This window comes from Moschus berezovskii, chromosome 12 (genome assembly GCF_049115385.1).
Source record: "Moschus berezovskii isolate FMDL1 chromosome 12, NW_MosBer_1.0, whole genome shotgun sequence".
Taxonomy (NCBI): domain Eukaryota; kingdom Metazoa; phylum Chordata; class Mammalia; order Artiodactyla; family Moschidae; genus Moschus; species Moschus berezovskii.
In genome coordinates this window covers 83,451,986-83,475,038 of record NC_142471.1, presented here as the reverse complement: position 1 = coordinate 83,475,038, position 23,053 = coordinate 83,451,986, and the positions used below count along the sequence as shown (strand labels likewise).

Genomic DNA, 23,053 nt, shown 5'->3' with positions numbered 1-23,053 from the left:
GGAAAATAGATGGGAAAACAGTGGAAACAGTGACAGACTTTATTTTGGGGGTCTCCAAAATCACTGCAGATGGTGACTGAAGCCATGAAATTAAAAGATTCTTGCTCCATGGAAGAAAAGCATGACCAACCTACACAGCATATTAAAAAGCAGAGACATTACTTTGCTAACAAAGTCCATCTAGTCAAAGCTATGGTTTTTCCAGTATTCAGGTACGGATGTGAGAGTTGGACTATAAAGAAAGCTGAGTGCTGAGGAATTGATGCTTTTGAGCTGTGGTCTTGGAGAAGACTCTTGAGAGTCCCTTGGACTGCAAGGAGATTCAACCAGTCCATCCTAAAGGAAATCAGTCCTGAATATTCATTAGAAGGACTGATGCTGAAGCTGAAACTCCAATACTTTGGCCACCTGTTGCGAAGAACTTGGCTCATTTGAAAAGACCCTGATTCTGGCAAAGACTGAAGGCAGGAGGAGAAGGGGACAACAGAGGATAAGATGGTTGGATGGCATCACAGACTCGATGGACATGAGTGTGAGTAAACTCCGGGAGTTGGTGATGAACAGGGAGGCCTGGCATGATGCAGTCGGTAGGGTCCCAAAGAGTCCGACACAACTGAGCGACTGAACTGAACTGAACTGATCTGACCCCTGTGGGAGTAGGGGCAGATCTTTCTGTTGTCCCTGCGGTTGGAGCACAAAAGCATTTATGATGTAACCAGACGGCAGGGAGAGTAACATTGTTGCTGGACAACCTGGCTTCATTAACTCTATGGCTTTCGTCAAGGTGCTACCCTGTGCAAAATTTCCTGAAGTCTTTCCTCACCTCCCCCTCCTCTTTTCCCAACTCCCCGTTCCTGTGCTTCAGGGAACCAATCAGCCCCCTTCCATCTCTAACAATCTTGTTATCCTAGAGCACAGTGGTGACCGAGAACTTAGGGTTTTTAGACAAACCAGGCTCCATTGTGTAACCCGGCAATTTCCTTTGACTCTGCGCCAGCGCTTGCATTTGTAAAACGGATGGTGGCTAACTAAAACTGGTGGCTTACTAAAACTGTCTCTTAAATGGACTAAATGTGGCAATACACTCAGGGGCTTGACGCAGTCCAAGAGCTTGACGGTGACTATTCATCTTCCAATCATCTGGCAAGTTCATCTCACTCCTCATTCATTCCTTGTAGCGGTTCTTTTCTGTCCTTCTGGTTTACATTTCAAATATCTATCTAGGTAGTAAAGTTAGTTCGCATCTGACGCCTTTTTTTGGTCTGTCCCTCCTTCCAAGGGCCCACCCTCCGCGGACGCAGAGCGTCTGTTGGTTAGACTGATGGTCGGTTAGGGCAGTCTCCGAGGCAATGCAATCTTGTCCTTGGCTTGGAAAGTCTCCGAACCGCTAGCTCAGACCTTCTGCGGCGCTGCCCTGCAGGGAAAGCCGCCAGCCCATTCTCAGGGGCGCAAGTGGAAGAATCACACTGCAGTAGAGGTAACAGACAGGGACCGAGGCCAATGAAGGGGGATGGGCGCATTAGAAGATAACGGGATGACCGGGATCGAGAACAGGCCGCCACGCCCTCTCCGCCCGGCCTCTTCTCCTCCAACCGGTGGCCCCGGTTATCCTCCTAGATCCGGACAGCGGCTTCCGAAGTGACAGCCACGTGGACTGCGGGGGACTGGAATGTTGGCGTGGGGGGCGGGGCTGGAAGGGCGCCCGAGAGGTGAAGAGGGGCCCGCGTACGCATGCTCGGGCGCCGGCTGCCAGGCGACGCCGCCGGGAGCGAGTACGCTCCTGACGTCACGCGCCGGTTGTCCAATGAGCGGCGGTCGGAGGGAGGCGCCGTTCCGCCCCCCTCCCGCCGCCGCCGCCGCCACCGCCACGGCAGCCGCCTCCGGGAGTGTCTGAGGGGGCGCGGGGCCGCCGCAGGCTGGGGCGCCGGAGCGCACGGTCCGGAGCCGCCGGACGAGGCCCAGCGTGCCGCTTGCTCCGACCCCCGCCGCCCGATGTCCTCAAGATGGAGGCAGCGGGCAGGGCGGCGTGAAGAAAGCGGCGCTGTGGGCGCTGGGGCAAGGGCCCGGGCGTCCCGGGCGGAGGCGGCGGCGGCGGCGGCGGGATGGGGCTGCTCCTCATGATCCTGGCGTCGGCCGTGCTGGGCTCCTTCCTCACGCTCCTCACCCAGTTCCTGCTGCTCTACCGCAAGCAGCCCGAGCCGCCGCCGGACGAGGCCGCCCGCGCGGCCGACGGCTTCCGCTACATCAAGCCGGTGCCGGGCCTGCCCCTGAGAGAGTACCTTTATGGCGGCGGCGGCGGCGGGGCTGAGGAGCCCTCGGGCGGGCCCCCCGAGGGCGCTGCGACCCCGGCCCCCGAGACCCCCGCCCCGCCGACGCGGGAGACCTGCTACTTCCTCAACGCCATCATCCTGTTCTTGTTCCGGGAGCTGCGGGACACCGCACTGGCCCGCCGCTGGGTCACCAAGAAGATCAAGGTGGAGTTCGAGGAGCTGCTGCAGACCAAGACGGCCGGGCGCCTGCTGGAGGGGCTGAGCCTGCGGGACGTGTTCCTGGGAGAGACCGTGCCCTTCATCAAGACCATCCGGCTCCTCCGGCCCGTGGCGCCCTCGGCCACCGGGGAGCCCGACGGCCCCGAGGGGGAGGCGCTGCCCCCCGCCACCACCCCCGAGGAGCTGGCCTTCGAGGCGGAGGTGGAGTACAACGGGGGCTTCCACCTGGCCATCGACGTGGACTTGGTCTTCGGCAAGTCCGCCTACCTGTTCGTCAAGCTGTCACGGGTGGAGGGGAAGCTGCGCTTCGTCCTCACCCGCGTGCCCTTCACCCACTGGTTTTTCTCCTTCGTGGAGGACCCGCGGATCGAGTTCGAGGTGCGCTCCCAGTTCGAAGGGCGGCCCCTGCCCCAGCTCACCTCCTTCATCGTCAACCAGCTCAAGAAGATCATCAAGCGCAAGCACACCCTTCCCAGTTACAAGATCAGGTGAGAGGTTGAGGGGGAAGGTCGTCCGGGCGCGAGGGCCCCCTGGCTGCTAGGACCCCGAGCCTGGCAGGGAACTGCCTCCGTCGTTGGGTGGGAAGGGCAGACTTATGCAGCCCCTGCTTTCCATGGCTCTTCCTCACCCTGGACAGGGTCCTCGATTAAGTGCTCACATTCTTTGCTTCCGAAGGGCATTAATAAGGAGCTGGAAGCCTTTCCATGTGCTCTTGGGCATCCACGGTGCTGTCAGCGTGGGTCGAAGCTGCATATTGAAAATGGAAGGGAAGCCCCTCCCTCCCCGGACTGCTCTGGGACTATTGAGAAACTATTTCACTAGGTGGTTGCTGCATTGAGGGCAGCTTTGCAGCATCGCCTTGGCCACACTGAGAAGTTGTTCGTGGACACCAAGTACAGGCATGAGGAGTGTGCTGGGAGCCCAGAGCTGTCATATTTTGCAACCGCAGGCCAGTTTTGCCGTGGTGCTTTGGCAACTTTCAAGGCAGAGGCAGCATCTATTGGAAAGGAATACTTTGCCACTGCAGATTGGAAACGAGTTGGGAACCTATACATCTTGTAGTTCTCTGTACCTTTTGTGTTAGTGTCGTCTGGGGTAAATTCTGTAGCACAACTCCGGGCTGCTCCCTGACCTTTCAACTCTACTTGACTGTAGGTTCCTCCCACAGTATCTGAAATTGCCCAGCAGGTAGTATTTTAAGATGGGTAGTGATTTTAACTTTGTAAAGCCTACCTATATCTGGTGGCTTGATTTTTATGTAGTGTACTATTTTGATTAATGTACAAGGGTTTGGGTTTTTATTTATTTTAAAGTGGAAGGGGAAAAGAAGTTTTGTGGGGCTAGAGTCTTCACTTTGGTCTGGGAAGGCTTGTTGGTTTTGAAGGGTCATATATGGCTATTGCTTCTAAAACAGATACATTTTTAATTTTACTTGAAGTGTTTAAACGCTTTTGGATTTTGTTCTTTACCATAAAATTATGTCAGTCTGGTATTTGCCTTACCTAGTTCCCTTTAGTGGAAGTTACGTATTTCTAGATCACTAACTTGCTACCACAGTTTAAAACATCAGTGACCCAGATAATTCAGGAATGTTTTATGTTTAGGACAGAGTATTGACGTGTGTTATGTGGCAGGTTTGCCTTAGTAATTGTGTTTGTTTAGGCTGATAGCACAGTGACAGCTTAAAACCATCAGGTGGCAGAAATTTATAATGGAAAATTTTCCATAGATTTGCAGAGGATGGTGAACTGGTCATTCACTGTCTGATTTCCTGTTCTGTGAAGTAGAACATACTTTATGAAACCTACTCTTTCAGCTCTGGAATATGTGACTAAATTCTCAATGAGTTGCAGTGTTTAAGCAGTGAAGTGTTTATAGCAGTGTGTGGCTGAGAAAGTCATGAGAGAAAGTTGTTACAGATTTTTATATGTTTTCACAACTTCAGTTCTAATATTTTCTAAGTGGCTTTAAGATGCCAAAAACTTGACTAAGCTATTACTAATATTTGGAGATTATTTGCAGGATAGCCAGTGGTAATGGGATTATGTGTCATTTTGAGTTGTTTGTTTTCAGTGTCAACTTGAAATTCAGTTAAATCTGAAGGAAATTATGATTAGGAGTTACGGAGTCATTAATAGGTTTATTTCCTTTGAAGGAACGTCAGTGTCTGTTTAATTGAATAGCATCGTGTCATTTTGAGTTGTTTTCAGTGTCAACTTGAAATTCAGTTAAATCTGAAGGAAATTATGATTAGGAGTTACGGAGTCATTAATAGGTTTATTTCCTTTGAAGGAACGTCAGTGTCTGTTTAATTGAATAGCATCATCATTTAAAATATAGTCAAATTGCTTTTATTTACTGTATCCAAAAGGATTTTTAGAAAACCTAAAAATCTTGGGTGTGTTTGGGTATTATGGTATTTCAACTTTTAAACCTTAAACATTAAATGGTCACCTCCAGAAGTCTACACACTTGTGCTCTATATTCCAAAGCATTTCAATAGTCAGTAAGTACTGCACAGAATGTATCACTCAATCTGTAAATATTTACTGTGCATCTGCTATGTGCTTACCATTATTCTGGGTACAGGGTTTCAATACAGTCTCAATCCTAATGGAGGTTGGAGTTTAGTGAGGACTGAATTAGCTGTACTTAATACGATTTAGTTAGAATATCATTGATAGGGTAACATTGAAGTAACTAGGAAGCTGATTTTAGTTTAGTAAAAGAAAATGATAGAAGTATGAGGATGGAGAGTGCTGCTTCAGAAAGTGTTGAGTTCTCTTATCTGTGTGTAGCTGTTCTGCCAGGAATATTTTAAACTACTGATGTTGTGGAGCAAATTCAAGTTTCATCAAAGAGAATAAATTAAAATACATTTAAGATGTGTCACAATTCTCATAATGAGAATTAAAATAGCTATGGTTTCTCCTTTTTTATAGATGGGGAAGAGTGCTCAGAGTAGTTAAATAATTTGCTTAAAGTCACACAACTGTCAGATGGTGAAATCCAGCTCAGATAAAGCCAGACTGCCCTTTTTTTTTTAAACTACACTGTGTTATCCTTAAGGGATTTTTAAAGTATGCCATCAAAATAATGTATGTGGGGGGTATCCTTCCAAATTAACTGAGAACTCTTAAGAGGCATATGACTGTACAGCTTTTTCCCCCCTTAACGTAGAAGTTTTGAGAAAGATTCCTTTTAAAGTTACACGGTTAAATCTTTGGGTGCTGCCCTATTTTGCATTTCACTTTTAATCCAGCAGATTTTGTTTCCAAATAGAAGGTCTTGCTAGTCTATCCTTTTTAGTTGTCTAATCTACTTAGTAGAGCTAAAGCTGTAAAGAAAACTGTTTTGAGTCTTAGGATCTTTTGGCACTTGAAATTATTATAAAACAGAAATATCTTAACAGTTGGCCTTGTTGTCCCTTCTTCCCCTCTTCATTTGTTTTTCCATTTTCATGTTGCTAAAGTAAAAGTGTAAAGTGGCCCATCAGGGCTACCAGTTCTCATCAGGAGATGAGAAGGCAGCTCAAGTGGTTGGCTGCTTTCTAAGGACCTAGCTGATAGACACTTCATTTTACCCAGCTAACGTAGTTGGTAAAGGTTGTAGTATTTTTATTAATGAGTATATATTTTTTTACATATTATAATTTTATTAATATTCCAATGTCACTCTCACAGTGTTAATTTTTTTATTTGTTTCTTAAAATGTACACTTTAGTAAATTAAAGCCATCATTTTTTAAATTATTATTAACCAAAAATTAGTCTTCAAGAGAAAAAGATTACCATCAGTGTTCTTTTCTTTGTTTTTTTTGTTCTCAAAAGTTTTTTTTTTAATTTAATTTCCTATTAGCAGAGAATTGTGGGTTACCAGTGCTCTTGACTACATGGAGAACCCATATACAACATGAAATCTGAGTAATAGTCCTGAGGAGTTTAGGGTTTGCGAGTCAGGTATTTGAGATTCTTACTGATGCTCCTCTTCCTAGGGTATCATTGCTGAGTAGTCAGCAGTGGTTGCATACTGAAAGGCCAGATCTGGTTCGTAGGTACTTTCAATTTGGCCTGCACTGTAGTTTTTTTGTTTCTTCAGTGCCAACATTTAAAAATGGAAAATATTGCATGATTTGGATTTCTGGGTCTCTTGGGAAAAGCTGGAAGATCTTAAAGCACTGGGCCTGCATTTGTCCTAGTAATAATAAGATGGGAGAGATGGAGTCTAGTCACAGCTGCAGGAAGTTCTTACATAGAGTGAGTCCCCACCCACTTGCTGCATTTACTGATGACACCTACCTGGCCTGGCATTATATACTTTTGAAATTGCTTACTAAATGAAGAACATTACTCTTGCTCTTCACTGCAAGTGGGAAGAGTGTTAGTAGCTGGGTAGTAGAGGGTGATCATTTTTATCCCTTTTTAAACATTATATCTTTGAAAAGCCTTTCACTGAACAACTTTATTTTATAAAAGATATTATAATGTTGAATGTTAAGAACATTATTCTATTGGAAATCTTTTAAAAATTCCTTGAAATGTTTTTCATTTCTCTGCAGTGTAGTGATAGTAAGTAGACAGTGGCTGCTTTTCCCTTGAGTTTGCTGGACTTTTGCTTTAGTGCAAAGTGTGGGTCATCAATTAACTATGTATAAGTGTTTACTTCTCTGAGTTGCAAATAAGGGGGCATCTACTTATTGACACTATTTGAATTTAATAAATGAGTATGGAACAAATATTGGAAAACTTCACTTTTCAAGTTCATGGAATGTCTTTTGAGCATGACTATTTTGTCGAAACTGTTTCATTCAATGTTCTGATATATATTTGTAGAAAAGTTTCACATATTCTTAGTGACTGAAGATTGAGGATAGGTCTGTATTTAGTTCGATAGGGTCTTTTAGCATAATTATCTGTATCTTCTCTAATATATGATTAATTTCAGAGAACTAAATTAGGCTTGGTCTGGAAAGCTTCATACTCTCTAAAGTAGCTTGTAATTGTGTTATTTCTTCCTTGGTCTGAGATGAGAAAGAAAAACATTTATTCTTAATGTTAATTATAACTTTTTAAAATTTTATTGAATATTGGAGGTTATGATAGTTTCTAGTAATCAATGTCTTAAAAATTTTCAAAGTGAATTCTTTGAAAGCTGACAAAATCATTTGTAAAGTTAAATGCACTGTGTTTATTCACTTACACTTTCATACTTCTCTTTCTGTATATGGACAGCTTTTAAAAGATGTCTTTGCTTAGGCTGGAAAATACTTTAAAATAGCTACTAATCATAATTTTTCTTACTTAATTAGGAGGAAATAAAGCTCACCTTTGGTTCTTTGGGGTAGTGAAGACAAAGACATTGGGGTGTCACTCTAGCTGTTCTAGAGTGATGATGTGATGTATCAGCTAATGTTTTATTTGTTCTTTCTTGTACTTCTGCTCAGATGAGTATCTGTATGTGAATGAAATTGTAAGATAACGTTGTCTTAGATAAATAATTGTCATTTTTAAAATAGTCACTTATTGTTAGTAACTATTTCCTGAAGACTACCATACCAGGTGGAGAAGGAAATGGCAACCCACTTCAGTATTCTTGCCTGAACAATTCCATGGACAGAGGAGCCTGGTGGGCTACAGTCCATGGGGTTGCAAAGAGTTGGACAATACTGAGTGACACACACACACAATACTGAGTGACACACACCTAGTGTTGTAAGAGTATGATGATAAAAATGGTTACAGCATAGTTCATGCTTTCAAGTTGGTTAGTCTTCCTGGGAAAAACAAAAAACAGTTAAAGCTCATTATACTGGCATTTGTATATATTTAAGACCTTGAGAAATGAAGAGGAGCGATCAGTGCCTGCTAGGCAAACACTTGATTACTTTGTGCTGTATAATGTTTTGTGACCTTGGAATACCTGAGTATGCTCCAGTTTAGCGCTGGTTTTAACTTCTTACAATTTGGGTTTTCTTCAGCTATTTTGAATTATTATTTAGGCATTTAAAACACTTTAGATGAAAAATAATATATTGAAAATTAAATCTTTGCTCTAAAAATTTGACTTACATATTGAAAAGAGTAATAATGAGGGAGCTGTTTAAGTCTAATCAGTAGTGTAGAGATCTGTTGGCTTATGAGAAAGCCTATTGTGTTACTGGAAATAGCCAAAGCAGACCACTATAAAGTAGGTTGCATTGAAGGAGCATGCCTGATCAAACACTTAATATTGACTTATAAATATTACTAGTCTATCATATGAGATACAGGCACAGGTAATAAAATCAGTTTGGTAACTATATGCAAAGCACTGTGTGTGTACTTCCATATACTTGCTATCTTTTTTCATAGTTACAGGAACTGTGAAGGAGAAGTCGGTATTTCATTTTTACAGAGACATTGGAAACCTGAGACTTCCACGGGGTTAGTGACTTTCTCAGAGTCTTTTTAAAAAGTCCTGGACTCCCAAAGCCATGCTGTGTTATATCTACGGACATAAATCAGTGGTTACTCTAAATAAACCAGGAGTCTGCAAACAAACTAGTGCTAGACTCACAAATTAAGAATGGCTTTTACATTTTTTAACTTTACATTTTAAAGTTGTTCAAACAAAAAGAAGAAGAATGTGCAGCAGACCATATTCGCCCGTGGATTCTAAAATATTTCCTTTCTGGTCCCTTGTTAAAAAAGGTTTGCTAATCCCTGGCCTAAACCCTGAAACAGAAAGCCCTAAAAAAAAAAACCAAAAAAACAAAACTGTGCTTAAGTGTATACAAAAAAGGAACGTGTGTGCATATACAGTCCTTTAAAGGTACTTTTAAACCTTTTTTTGAGGGTCTTATCTTTTTGGAAAGCTAATGATAACTGTGGTACTTTGCAGAAAAATGCATAAACAGTTTAATTTCATGAAATTTTTGGTCCCCTGGAAACCTGTCTGGGGTTCTTAACCCAGGTTGCATAGTAAACACAAAGGAATACAATTTTGTTCCCATAAATACAACTAAAACTAATCTGAAATAAATATTAAGCACTTCATACTTTTGCTGGCCTTTTTTATATGGCTTCTATGGCTCACTGACCCAGCATTTCTTCCCTTCTCATTCTCTGTACCCTCCGAACATTATCACCAGGAAACAAGTGCTGTTAAATCCCTTTGTTTCTTTCTAGAGTCGCAGGACCTACCAACACTTTTGTCATGACGTCAGAGCACATCGCACTTCCTTGGAAAGTTGCAAAGTGCCTACCTGGTCATTAGCAGAAGTTTTACAGAGTAGCTTCAAAATCTGTCTTGCCAAATTGCTAGGACTCCGATAAAACCACATACTTACTGTATTTGTATTAGGGAAAAATGAAGTTTAAGTGTTAATTATTTACCTTCAAATGAGTAGAACTGCAGGTGTTACAGAGAGGCTGCCAGTACTGTGAAATTATTTCATTCTTTTGTTTGAGGCTACAGAGAAGTATTTCAGTTATCTATTCCAGTAAAAAGAGTTTTGGATTACCATATACCTTAATTAAGCACTCTGCTGCTCAAAAGGACCTTGGACAAAAGGCTTTTATCTTCTCTTAGTCTCAGTTTCCGTATTTGTAAAATGGAGATGAAATAATATCTATCTAATTAGAGAGAATAAATGTCATATATGATACCTACTGAATAAATATATCTTTGCTTTAGTAACTAATTGAATGTACACATTTATTGATTATCCTGCATTTGTAACGTTTTGCTAGAGATATGTCAGAAATTTGTTAGGTGATAGCGTAAAAAAAATTTCTCTTTACAAATGAGTGATAAGCTCATTGTAAAAAAAAATACAGGGAAAATCTGTTAGAGAAAATCACAATGGAAAATCTCCTGTAATATGTTTTCTTAAAGAAAACTGTTAAATTCAGGGACTAGTCTTCCATAGTTTTTTCTAAATATATTCTAATTTGTTGTTGTTCAGTCACTAAGTCATGTCTGACTCTGTGACCCTGTGGATTGCAGCACAGCAGGCTTCCCTGTCTTTGACTATCTCCCAGAGTTTGCTTAAATTCATGTCCATTGAGTTGGTGATGCTATCTAACCATCTGATCCTCTGCCACCCTCTTCTTCTCCTGCCTTTAATCTTTCCCAGCAGCAGGGTCTTTTCCAATGAGTTGGCTCTTCACATCAGGTGACCAGAGTATTGGAGCTTCCTTCTGTCCATGGGATCCTCCCAGCAAGAACACTGAAACAGGTTGCCATTTCCTCCTCCAGGGGATCTTACTTACCTACCCAGGAAATCCAACCAGTGTATCCTGCATTGGCAGGTGGATTCTTTACCCCTAGTGCCACCTGGGAAGCCCCTGTAATTTGTTACTAGTTTATAAAAACAGTTGGTATCCCACTGTTAGCATCTTGCTTTTTTTGTTTGTTTTACTCACTGTATGTTAGGTTTTTAAATGTACCTGCTTTATTTTCTTTTCAAAGGTGCTTGGAATTATACTGATTGCAAGTACCACAAGTGAATCAATTCCTTGTTGATTTTTTCCCCCATTTTCCACTAATATAAATAACGGTACCACAGACATTTATCTATCTTTATATCTTTGAGTGGATACTAGCTTTTTTTCTTGTGATTTGTTTTATTGAAGGAGTATGTTTTTTTTGTTTTTTTTCCCCCCATTTTTTTGCCAGTGTTCAAGTAGTTAGGAGCATTAAGGAGTTGAAAATATACTCTTCTCCCTTTTAATTTCATTCCTCGATATACCCATTGTTAGGTTGGTGGAGTACACCCAGCTCTATGCTCAATCACAGGAACATCAATACAAGCCTTTGAGGTGTACACCAAACTCTTATGCTCAAACACACATATACAAGCCTCTTATATACTGAGGAGATGCCTGTTTCTTCCTCTTTCCCTCCCTCTCCATGTCCCCATCCTTTTCTTCTTAATAAAAAAACGGGGCACTCATCTCACACGTTAGTAAAGTCATGCTCAAAATTCTCCAAGCCAGGCTTCAGCAATACGTGAACCGTGAACTTCCAGATGTTCAAGCTGGATTTAGAAAAGGCAGAGGAACCAGAGATCAAATTGCCAACAGCTGCTGGATCATCGAAAAAGCAAGAGTTCCAGAAAAATATCTATTTCTGCTTTATTGACTATGCCAAAGCCTTTGACTGTGTGGATCACAATAAACTATGGAAAATTCTGAAAGAGATGGGCCTACCAGACCACCTGACCTGCCTCTTGAGAAACCTGTATGTGGGTCAGGAAGCAGCAGTTAGAACTGGACATGGAACAACAGACTGGTTCCAAATAGGAAAAGGAGTATGTCAAGGCTGTATATTGTCACCCTGCTTATTTATATGTGGAGTACATCATGAGAAACGCTGGGCTGGAGGAAGCACAAGCTGGAATCCAGATTGCCGGGAGAAATATCAATAACCTCAGATATGCAGATGACACCACCCATATGGCAGAAAGTGAAGAGGAACTAAAAAGCCTCTTGATGAAAGTGACGGAGGAGAGTAAAAAGTTGCCTTGAAGATCAACATTCAGAAAACAAAGATCATGGCATCTGGTCCCATCACTTCATGGGAAATAGATGGGGAAGCAGTGGAAACAGTGTCAGACTTTATTTTTGGGGGCTCAAAAATCACTGCAGATGCTGATTACAGCCATGAAATTAAAAGATGCTTACTCCTTGAAAGGAAAGTTATGACCAACCTAGAGAGCATATTAAAAAGCAGACATTACTTTGCCAACAAAGGTGCATCTAGTCAAAGCTATGGTTTTTCCCGTAGTCATGTATGGATGTGAGAGTTGGACTGTGAAGAAAGCTGAGCACCGAAGAATTGATGCTTTTGAACTGTGGTGTTGGGGAAGACTCTCGCGAGTCCGTTGGACTGCAAGGAGATGCAACCAGTCCATCCTAAAGGAGATCAGTCCTGGGTGTTTGTTCATTGGAAGAACTGATGTTGAAGCTGAAACTCCAATACTTTGGCCACCTCATGCGACGAGTTGACTCACTGGAAAAGAGTCTGATGCTGGGAAAGGTTGGGGGCAGGAGGAGAAGGGGACGACAGAGAATGAGATGGCTGGATGGCATCACCGACTCTGTGGACATGAGTTTGAGTGAACTCCAGGAGTTGGTGATGGACAAGGAGGCCTGGCGTGCTGTGATTCATGGGGTCGCGGAGAGTCGGACGCGACTGAGCTGAACTGAACCTTATATTCTATTACCTCTTCCTCTCACTTAGTTTGTTCCGGCCTCCTGGATGTTGTTACACTCCAATCTTGCAACGATCCTGAGGCCTTGGCTAGTTGTTCTCCGGAAATATTTTTCCCACAGATCACCAGAGAGCTCACCCTGTCACTTTTCAGGTCCTTGCTTCCATATCACCTGTTAGTTATGCTATATGAAAAATTACATTAGCGTGTTATGTGTGGAATTATTTTTTGCACAGACTTTTTACTGGCACATTGTGTGTGTGTTTCTGTGTGTGATATAGAAAGTGCCCAAATCCTAAGGATACACTTAAATTCTCACAAAGTGAACTCAGCCTGTAACTGAAGTGCTGGGATTTTGAATTTAGTCTGAAGAACACCTGTTCATTGACTTTCTTTAAATGGAATGTATAGAATATATTAGCTTTTTTTTTTTTTAATGGTTGAGGGTTGTCGTTATAAACACAGACTGATGATATGTAAGCCAATTCTGATTGTAAAATCAGTCCTGAAGAGGAATGCCTTCTCTCCCAGCACACATACATGCAGTCAAGTGATGCGGATGGAGGTTTCCGAAAGTTCACAGTGCTGCCTTCAAGGTCTGTCAGGCACCTTATGGACACCGTCTCTCCCTCAGATTCTTGCACACAAAGACAAAACTTGAATGCATTTGCAGCCTTCTCTAACACTCTAGAAGCCTTGGTTTTTGATGTCACATTCTTTGGAAAGGTCATTATCATCCTTCCCTTGGACTGATATAGAATAACAATAAAGCTTATTTTCACATAATTACCAGTTTTCTTAAAACCAGCTGAATGCTTCAGAACATGTATTTCTTCTGTAATCAGCACATTGGGTCTTTATTTTATGCCCATGAATTCTTTATATATTATAGGGGGAATGGAGCTGATGATATGCTAGGTGAATTACTGAAATATCTATGCTTTGATTTGCATAACTTTGATTAAAAAGCTGCACAATTTCCCCCTCCCCAGCATAATTAGCTTTTCTCGATATGTACTTAAAACAAACATGCTGATTAGCAAGCACAACAGTAAAGATGTTTTAGAAGAGTTGATTCTTTTGTATCGGGCTTTCCAGGTGGCTCAGTAGTAAAGAATCTGCCTGTAGTGCAGGAGACACTGGGGAGACAGGTTTGAACTGGGTGGGGGAGATCACCTGGAGTAGAGCATGGCAACCCACTCCCAGGATTCTTGCATGGAGAATCCCATGACAGAGGCCTGGTCGCAGAGAGTCGGACACAACAGAAGCGACTGAGCATGCACACATTCTTCTGTATTAAGTACCTGTTAATGTGTACTTGTTTCATTTGGTTAGGTATATGCCTGTTATTGAATAGGTGTTTGTTTAGAAATGGTGTTTCTGCTAGGATCAACTCCATATCCTCCTAGATAATCTGCAGTTATAAGTGACTTGTTTTTAGTGTTTTTTTTTTTGCTGTAGAATCTTCAGTAGCAATATGGGGAGATAGTATTTCTGTTTAGTAGCTGGCAATAAGAATCTGTTTTGAAAATGACTGTGTTCTTAGTACAGCTGTTTCATGCAGGCATCAGTATCTACCAAACAGAGCATCTGGTACTGTGTGCTAATTCATTGTCCTCCTCACACAATAGCCTTTCATGCATGTAAGATTATACTCATCACTAAGGATGGATGTGGTTGCTGACTGCACAGTCTCTCTGCCTTAGTTATTTGGTCAAGCAAGTAAATTATTCAAAGCTTTTAGTTCTGTGAAACTTGGTATAGCTGAAGTTAAGAGCCATTCTTCTATAGGTAATTTCATCATATGATAATTATTTTTATACCACACCAAAAATTTTGTTTTGTTCTCACCATTATTAAGTAAAATATTCTGTAAAACTCAGGAAGATGATGTCTGGTCTATTTTAATATTTGAGAAGATTGTTAGTTCTCAATATTTAACTTTGGATTTTAATCAGGAATAGAATTGCAGACTGTTAACAAGGGAAGAATTTAAGTAAATGTTTGTAGTGAAATATGATAGTTTTTGTTTACTCATTCTGGAATGGTAGATAGCACAGATTTAGTTCAGGTATTTTGAAATTCACAAAGTATAAGGAAACAAATCATGGCAATCTTAGTCTGTAGTAAAGCCCATGAATATAGTTTATGTAAATGAAAGCCATTTTAGGGGTCAATTGCTTGCTTTTATTTTAAGCTTCATGAAAGCTTAGAGTTTCAATGTAATTGGTCATAGGCCATGGTAAGAGACCTTCACATTGTAGGTTGTGATGAACATAAAAAGACAGATTTATTAGACATGGTCAAGAGAATTGCTTTGGTTTCCTGAGCAACTCATCTTGTTTGATACTTTTCTCTCTCTCATGCATAGGATACCAGTTAACACTGACTGACCTTTGAGTCACCAGCTATTGAGTTCTTTAGTGAGGGACTTGCAGCCTCTGTTACCATTCTTGTCAGCCTATATATAAAACCACTTCAGAAAATTTTGTAACGTTTTAGACCTTGATTAGTCTATGCAGAATTAGGAGTTTGGATAAAAGTGAACCTTTCATATTAGATAGAGGGTGTATGGATGAATGAGCAGGAGGGAAAGTTTTTTTGTAACATTATTGGTTATCCTTGTTTTTATTAGTTTCATTGTCACTTAGAAGAACTTTTTTCTCCCCAGGAGTACAGAAATTAAAATCATTTTCCCAAGTATGAACTTTATCCACCTAGTGTGCCCCAAGGAATTCCATAAATAGAACAATTCTGTGTGGGTTTCCTTAAGAAACCCATGCAGTGGCATAATATATTCAATTTAATATAAGCCTTTCTTTAAAAAGCTTAATGACACAGAAGTATAAAGGTGATGCCTGAGGTAGGGAGGCATCCTGGCTATTATTAACTTGTTTCTTTGCACTTGCAAGTTTATATCCACACAAACGACACAGTTTTTAAAAGGTCAACTGGTAGAGTGACTGAAATCATGGTCATGTGAAATCTGAAGTCTAAGGAAGACAAACAGCTACAATCTTGAACATCATCCATGGTGAATGCTAAGTCCTGAGATGGTTCCTTGTGGAAGGGAAGAAGTTTGCTGTCTGACATGTCTCTAGGAGACCAGCCTTCAGATAAATAAAAAGTTTGACAGGAAATATTTCTAAAGCATCTCCCTATGCCAAATGCTTTATGTGAACTTTCTCATCTAATCCTTGGAGTAACCCTATAAGACAGGTTCTAATTATTACACTGCGTTTACAGATGGAGACACTGAGGCTCTCAAAGTTGAAATAGCTTGCCCAGGTCTCGAAGCTAATAAGTGTTGGACCTGAAATTCAAAGCTAAGCCTTAACTAAAATCTGTGTCCTTACCACTGCTTTAAACTACCATGTGAAAAAGAAACTGAGAAGTGAAGGATGCTAAGTGCTCTACGTTATTTCTTGCAATCCTTATGACAGCACTGTGAGATAGTTGTTATCATTGTCCTCCTTCTGATACGAGGAAACTGAGGCTTGAAGGCAAGAGTTGACTCAGGGTCATGTTGCTGCAAAGTGGCAGAACAGGATCCCAAGCCCAGCTGTCTGGCTCCAGGGTCTGCTCTTAACCACTTTTCTGTACTCCCTGCCATAGACGTTTCCTCTCCTCAGGCAACTCCCTGAGACAGCTGAGAGGAGTGGGAGGTGTGGGAGAAGCACAGACAGAGGTGACTGATGACGTAGCAGAGGTGTGTGTGAAGTGCTTTTAGAGTACAGCTGCGGAAGCTGCGACCAGATGGTAGGGGTGGGGAGGGGCTGCTGGTTAGAGAGGAGGTGACTTTGGAGGAGAACTGGAATAGTGTGAATTAGGAGCTTACCATCCAGGGCCAGTGACACGATCAGAGTGATTAGCAGGCAGATGTCTCTCAGGAGAAATAATGTGGCTGTGCTAACCTTGCTGAGTGGAGGGGTTTGGTGTATGAATTGTCTTTTTAGTGTAATATCAGTTGGATTGTCTACATAAAATAGAAGATTTGAAATTTACGTCCATAGTTTACCAATGTAGAAAATAAAGAGTGTTTCGAACTACTTGTACTTTGTTTTCTTACTCGTTACATACGGTTTTGTATGTGTACCATACTTTGCATAGTAATGGGCAGCATACAAGTTATGACTAATAGAGGTTTGTGATGATATTTAAATGCACCAGGAGAACTCTTTCTTTAAATGACAACTGAGGTACCTCCGAAGAACAATGAATGGAGACACATTTTGAAACGATCACCACTGATTTATCTAGTTTATATGTTTGGTCTAGGAGATTTGGGAGCACATTTATGTTTGCTATTTTTTCACTTTCATGCATTGGAGAAGGAAATGGCAACTCACTCCAGTGTTCTTGCCTGGAGAATCCCAGGGACGTCGGAGCCTGGTGGGCTGCCGTCTATGGGGTTGCACAGAGTCGGACATGACTGAAGCGACTTAGCAGCAGCAGCAGCAGAGCTAGTTTTGGAGAAGGCAGTGGCACCCCACTCCAGTACTCTTGCCTGGAAAACCCCGTGGACAGAGGAGCCTGGTAGGCTGCAGGCCATGGGGTCGAGAAGAGTCAGACACGACTGAGCGACTTCACTTTCACTTTTTACTTTCATGCATTGGAGAAGGAAATGGCAACCCACTCCAGTGTTCTTGCCTGGAGAATCCTAGGGATTGGGGAGCCTGGTGGGCTGCTGTCTGTGGGGTCGCACAGAGTTGGACACGACTGACGCGACTTAGCAGCAGCAGTTCCTAATGTAAGAAAGTCAAGACTGTCTAAAGGCAAAACCCACACACCCCAGTTGCCTGCTCATATCTGCTTGTTCTACTCTGCACTAGGCAGGATGTAGTGCTGTTTATGTTCCTGAGCCTGAGATAAGACTACTCTCTGAGTGCTTGACTGTGATTGGTCTCTCCATCCTTGAACACAGTAAACCTTTGTTGAAGGGATAAGATGACATTTAAGCTGATTGTTGAAGGATGGTGTGGCTTTAGACCTAGGGAGATGGGATGGAAGTTTAGTGTGGGTAGAAGAAATAGCAAAGGAACAGAGTCAGGATACTGCATGCTATCTTTAGGGACATTAAGGAAACCAGTTTGATGAAACTCAAGCACAGAGAAGAGAGAAGACTAACATTTGTATACCTGTTACCTGCTGAGAACTCTACGTGGTGCTTCACATGTGTGAACTCTCTAATTAATAGTCCTGTGAGGTAGCTTTTTATTTAAAGAAAATAAAAAACAGAGGCTCTTGTTTTTGGTTCAGAAAATGGTCTTTTTTAAGAAGAGGAAACATAATTTTAGAAGTCACAAAATTCTGACTAATCATTGATAACCTGAACCAAGCTAGTGGGGAACACAGAAGAATAGTAGAAGAGACAGGTTAGCAGTAGGAAATTGGGGCGCGGAGGTGGAACTGGTTGATTGTGAGGAGGAGGTACAAGTTAACTTCAGATTTATAAGAGTTCATGAAATCAATGATGCCAAGAAGAGAAAACAGGAGAGGAGGAGCAAGTTTGAAGGAAAGGTGTCCCATTTACTTTTAAGCATAAATATATGGAATTCATAGACACAGTGAGAGCAAATGATGTTGCTAAGGGAAGTATAGAAGAGAAAGGAAAGAAAGAGAGAATCCAAGTTGTTTTAGTATGCAGAACAAACTTCTGATTCTCCATTATGGGAAATTTCAAGCTTACGCAAAAGTTAAGAGAATGGTTTGATAAATCCCATTATCTGTAGCCAGACAGTCCTTAACTTGTCGTCACTTTTGATCATCTGTGTCTTCCCATGCTCCCCTCCTTTGCTTATTTTGAAACAAATATCTAGGAACTGGGACCATAATCTGTGTTTGTGTGACTCTAAGTCATGCTTACACCACACCTTCCCTCCTTGGCAAGGCCTCATCCAACCTCTACATGAATATTTTGAGAAATAGAAGGCAAGCAATGCCTTGAGACAGTTGTGCCTTTATTATTATTATCTCTTAATTGGTAGAAAGTTTTCCCTTTTATTGAGCTGAAAACTCTAGCCAATTTATTATTATGGCAGAGATACAAGAACCCATGGTGAAGTCCAAAGTAGATTTAGGCCTGAGAATATTTTTATATTGGGTTTGTAGTAAAGCCTTTTCTCTAAAGATCATAGTGTTTGCAAACAGTTTTACTGCTGCCATGTGATGGAGATGTCACCAGCTGGCATTCAGGGTGCTTATAGAACAGTCTTGAAACATCTTAGAGCAAAAACATATTTTAGATGTTAAAAAAGATTCTCTCGGATCCACATATGAGAAGAAGGCTTGGCGTTTCTTGTAAGTGTAAAATTTTAAATATGTATTTTTAAAATGTTATCAAAGTAACATTTTTAAATTAAACATGGTTTTTCTTTTAAACTTTTACTGCAGTATAACTCACTGCTTAAAAAGCACACTAACTGTAAAAGTTCAGTTCAGTGAATCTTTACGAAATGAACAAAACAGTATTCAGAACACGGAATAGAATATTACCAGCAATCAGGAAGTCCCTCATATGCTACCTTCCCTGCTCTGCTTAGGAGTAACTGCTGTCCTGCCATCTACCACCATTGCTTTTTGTGGGGGGTGGGGGAGTGCTTGTTTTCTAATTTGTATAAATTGAGCCATAGTGTTCACACTCATTGTTTTTCTGGGTTCTTTGATTTAACTGTACATTTGTGAGATTGTTTCCATGTTATTGTGTATAGATATAGTTTGTTCATTGTATTTACTGTGGTGTCTTCCACATGTACCTTGATTTATCCCTTCTACAGTTGATGGACCGTTGGATATTGCTGTTATGAGTATTCTTATACATGTTTTTGGTGAACATTTATGCACATTTCTATTGGATATCTAGGATTGCTGAGTCATAGGTTAAGCATCTCTTCTGGTGTAGTAGATACAGCCACACAGTTTTACAGTAGTTATAATAGCACACTAGCAATTTCACATCCTTTTCAACATTTGATATTGTCTGTCTTTTCATTTGGAGAACCTACCTGCCAGTGTAGGAGACTTAAAGACACGGGTTTGATTCCTGGGTTGGGAAGATCCCCCGGAGTAGGGCCTGGCAACCCACTCCAGTATTCTTGCCTGGAGAATTCCATGGACAGAGGAGCCAGGTGGGTTACAGTCCATAGCGTTGCAAAGAGTTGGACATGACTGAAGCAACTTACCATCATGCATGCACGCATGTCTTTTCATTTGAGTTAATGTACATAATTTTAAAATCAAACAGAAGGACTGATAATTAAAACCAATGATTACTTCCCTAAACCCTCTATTTTCCTCCTATAAGTCACAGTCTTCAGAAGCAACCATTTATATGTACTATTTCTGTTTTTAAGTTAAGTTAAAGTTAAGTCGCTCGCTCAGTTGTGTCCGACTCTGCGACCCCGTGGACTGCAGCCCACCAGGCTCCACCATCCATGGGATTCTCCAGGCAAGAATACTGGAGTGGGTTGCCATTTTCTTCTCCAGGGGATCTTCCTGACCCAGGGATCGAACCCAGGTCGCCCGCATCGCAGGCAGACGCTTTAATTTTGAAGCCAGACTGCTTAGATTCTCTTCTTGGCTTTACCACTTAACTAACTGTGTAACCTTGAGCAAGTTTTTTAACCTCTCTGTGTCTCAGTTTCTTCATCTACAAAATGGGGATTAATTATAGTGTCTGTCTTAGGAAATTGCAAGAATTAATAAATTTATGTAGTAAGTACTCAGTAAAGGTTAGCTGAACTGATTAATTATGACATTACCTATATTGTTCAACAGAATCATACAGTCAGTTGTCTTGCTTCAACATCTTTAAATATTTTCTATTGATTGACTTCCTTCTAAGATAGATGAAGATTTAGCTAAATGATACCTTCTCACCTTCCTTTTGGGGAAGGAAATGGCAACCCACTCCAGTATTCTTGCCTGGAGAATCCCTTGGACAAAGGAGCCTGGTGGGCTGTTGTCCATGGGGTCGCAGAGAGTCAGACACAACTGAAGCAACTTAGCATGCATGCATGCATTGGAGAAGGAAATGGCAACCCACTCCAGTGTTCTTGCCTGGAGAATGCCAGGGACGGGAGCCTGGTGGCTGCCGTCTACGGGGTCACACAGAGGTGGACATGACTGAAGCGACTTAGCAGCAGCAGCACGTTCCTTTCTGTCTTTTCCCAATCCAGTTATGTCACTATTTTCAGTTAACAATTATGTTCTATTCAGACTTAAATCTTCCTTGATTGATATATATACCTTATTGTTGCTGCTGCTGCTAAGTCACTTCAGTGTGTCCGACTCTGTGCGACCCCACAGACGGCAGCCCACCAGGCTCCCCCGTCCCTGGGATTCTCCAAGCAAGAACACTGGAGTGGGTTGCCATTTCCTTCTCCAATGTGTGAAAGTGAAAGTGAAGTTGCTAAGTCGTGTCCGACCCTCAGCGACCCCATGTACTGCAGCCTTCCAGACTCCTCCGTCCATGTGATTTTCCAGGCAAGAGTAAGAGTACTGGAGTGGGGTGCCATTGCCTTTTCCGAGATACCTTATTGTTAGGTCTGTACAGTTTTTTGTCTAATTGCAGAACTCCCAAATATGCCAGTTTATGCTTCCTTTTATATATTTCAATTTCAAAATTTTTGAGCCATTCAAATCAGTATGTTCCTGGAGTCAAGTTTGAATTCTTTTTTATCCTCTTACCAAATTGCCTTAACCAAATCTTCAAGATTTAATTGAAAAATGAACCTCGTCTTTATTTCTTCTTTCATTCCTTATATTCTGGAGATCTCCTCCTTGAAATTTTCATCAACGTCCCCAAACTGGACTTTTCCCTTGTTTTGCCACAGTCCTGTTATCTGGGTTTAGGACATCATTGCCTTCTTGACTTGGATCCCTTGTTTCCTGGATTACTTTCTTCTTTCTTGCTTTAGACCCTTGTTTTGTTGGCATATATTTCACGTAACTTTTTAATAAAGGATGACGTCTCCAGCAAGGCTCTTTGTCCTCTCTGAGCCTTTTGTGTGAAATGGGGGAATGATCCGCAGCCGTGCCTCACCCTCTTGTTGCTGCGTGAGAATCAAGCACAGTTAATACGTGTGAAACCGTGCCAGTCCTTGTCAGATAACTGCAGACCAGGTTTAGAGCATGCGTTCCAGCGGAAATCAGGGTGGTCACCAAATTAGCCTCAGGAATTGTAGACCAGGGTCTGGGGTTATGTTTGAGTTTTTATGGACAAATTGTGTCCCCAAAATGTCAAAGCCCTAACCTTCAGTGTAACTATTTGAGATAATAGGGCCTTTAAGGAGGTAATTGACGTTAAAGAGTTCATACAGATGGAGTTCTAATCCTAGTAAGACTGGCTCCTTACAAGAAAAGGAAGAGATACCAGATGTGTGTGTGCAGAGTGTGTGTGCAGGATACAAAGGCCATGAGAGGATACAGCAAAAAGGTGGCTGTTTATAAGCCAGGAGAGAGGTTTTACCAGAAACCTGCTCTCCTGGCTTCTTGATCTTTGCCTTCCATTGTGAGAAAACAAGCTTCTGTTGTTTATGCCACCCAGTCTGTGGTATTCTGTTGTGGCAGTAGAAGGAAACTAATACAGGTTCCAGTTTTGGCTCCAGTGTATAGTGTTTGTGAGACATCTAGGACTGTTGCCTTATGTGTACAGTGTGCAAATCCCTGGTTTGGGGGAGTTAAGTGAGCAAATAAGTGTTTCATACAGTCAGTACCTGGTATGGCAGCCATTCAGTAACTTTCTCATAAGCCTTAAAACAACCTGTAAGTTACTTTATTTTAGTTAGGAAAGGATAGATTTATTACTTTGTCAGACAAAGGGGGACACACTGGGCTTCTGCCTCGAAAAACTGTGTGTCCACTGTAAGTTATTTTAATGGAAAGTGTCATTTATGGTTTTGTTTCTTTAATCAGATAATTCTAACCAAACATTTACATATCAAAACAATGACAAGAGCAATTATCTCTGGGTAACTTGGTTTGATTTTTTTTAAAATAGCTTTATTGAGGTACAATTCATACTCCAAATTCAGCTATTTAAACCTGCAATTCAGTGGTTTTTAGTATATTCACAGATATGTACTACTGTCACTACCGTCATTTTAGATCATTTTTTATCACCTCAAAAACAAAACCCCGTACCCTCAACCGTCATCCTCCTTACCCACTACCACCCTAAACCCTAAGCAACCACTAATCGCTTTCTGTCTCTGTAGATGTCTTTATTCTGGATTTTCATATGAATGAAATCATGTAATTTGTGGCTTTGGGGCTTACTAGCTACCTCTATTTGAATATGTTTTCTGCTCTTCTCTCTCTCTTTCCTCCCCACCCACTGGCACTCCCATTATGTTTATGTTGGTTTACTT

At 41.6% G+C, this 23,053-nt stretch overlaps 1 protein-coding gene across 1 annotated transcript in view; it reads left to right on the top strand.

The window, feature by feature from the left end:
* Positions 1-1,852: 1,852 nt before the first annotated feature.
* PDZD8 (PDZ domain containing 8) overlaps positions 1,853-23,053 on the top strand; it is an 85,186-nt gene continuing 63,985 nt past the window's right edge. The window contains exon 1 of the mRNA XM_055424564.2: positions 1,853-2,977. Coding sequence (XP_055280539.2) covers positions 2,103-2,977 — 875 coding nt within the window. The 5' untranslated portion in view covers positions 1,853-2,102. The remainder of the gene's footprint in view (positions 2,978-23,053) is intronic.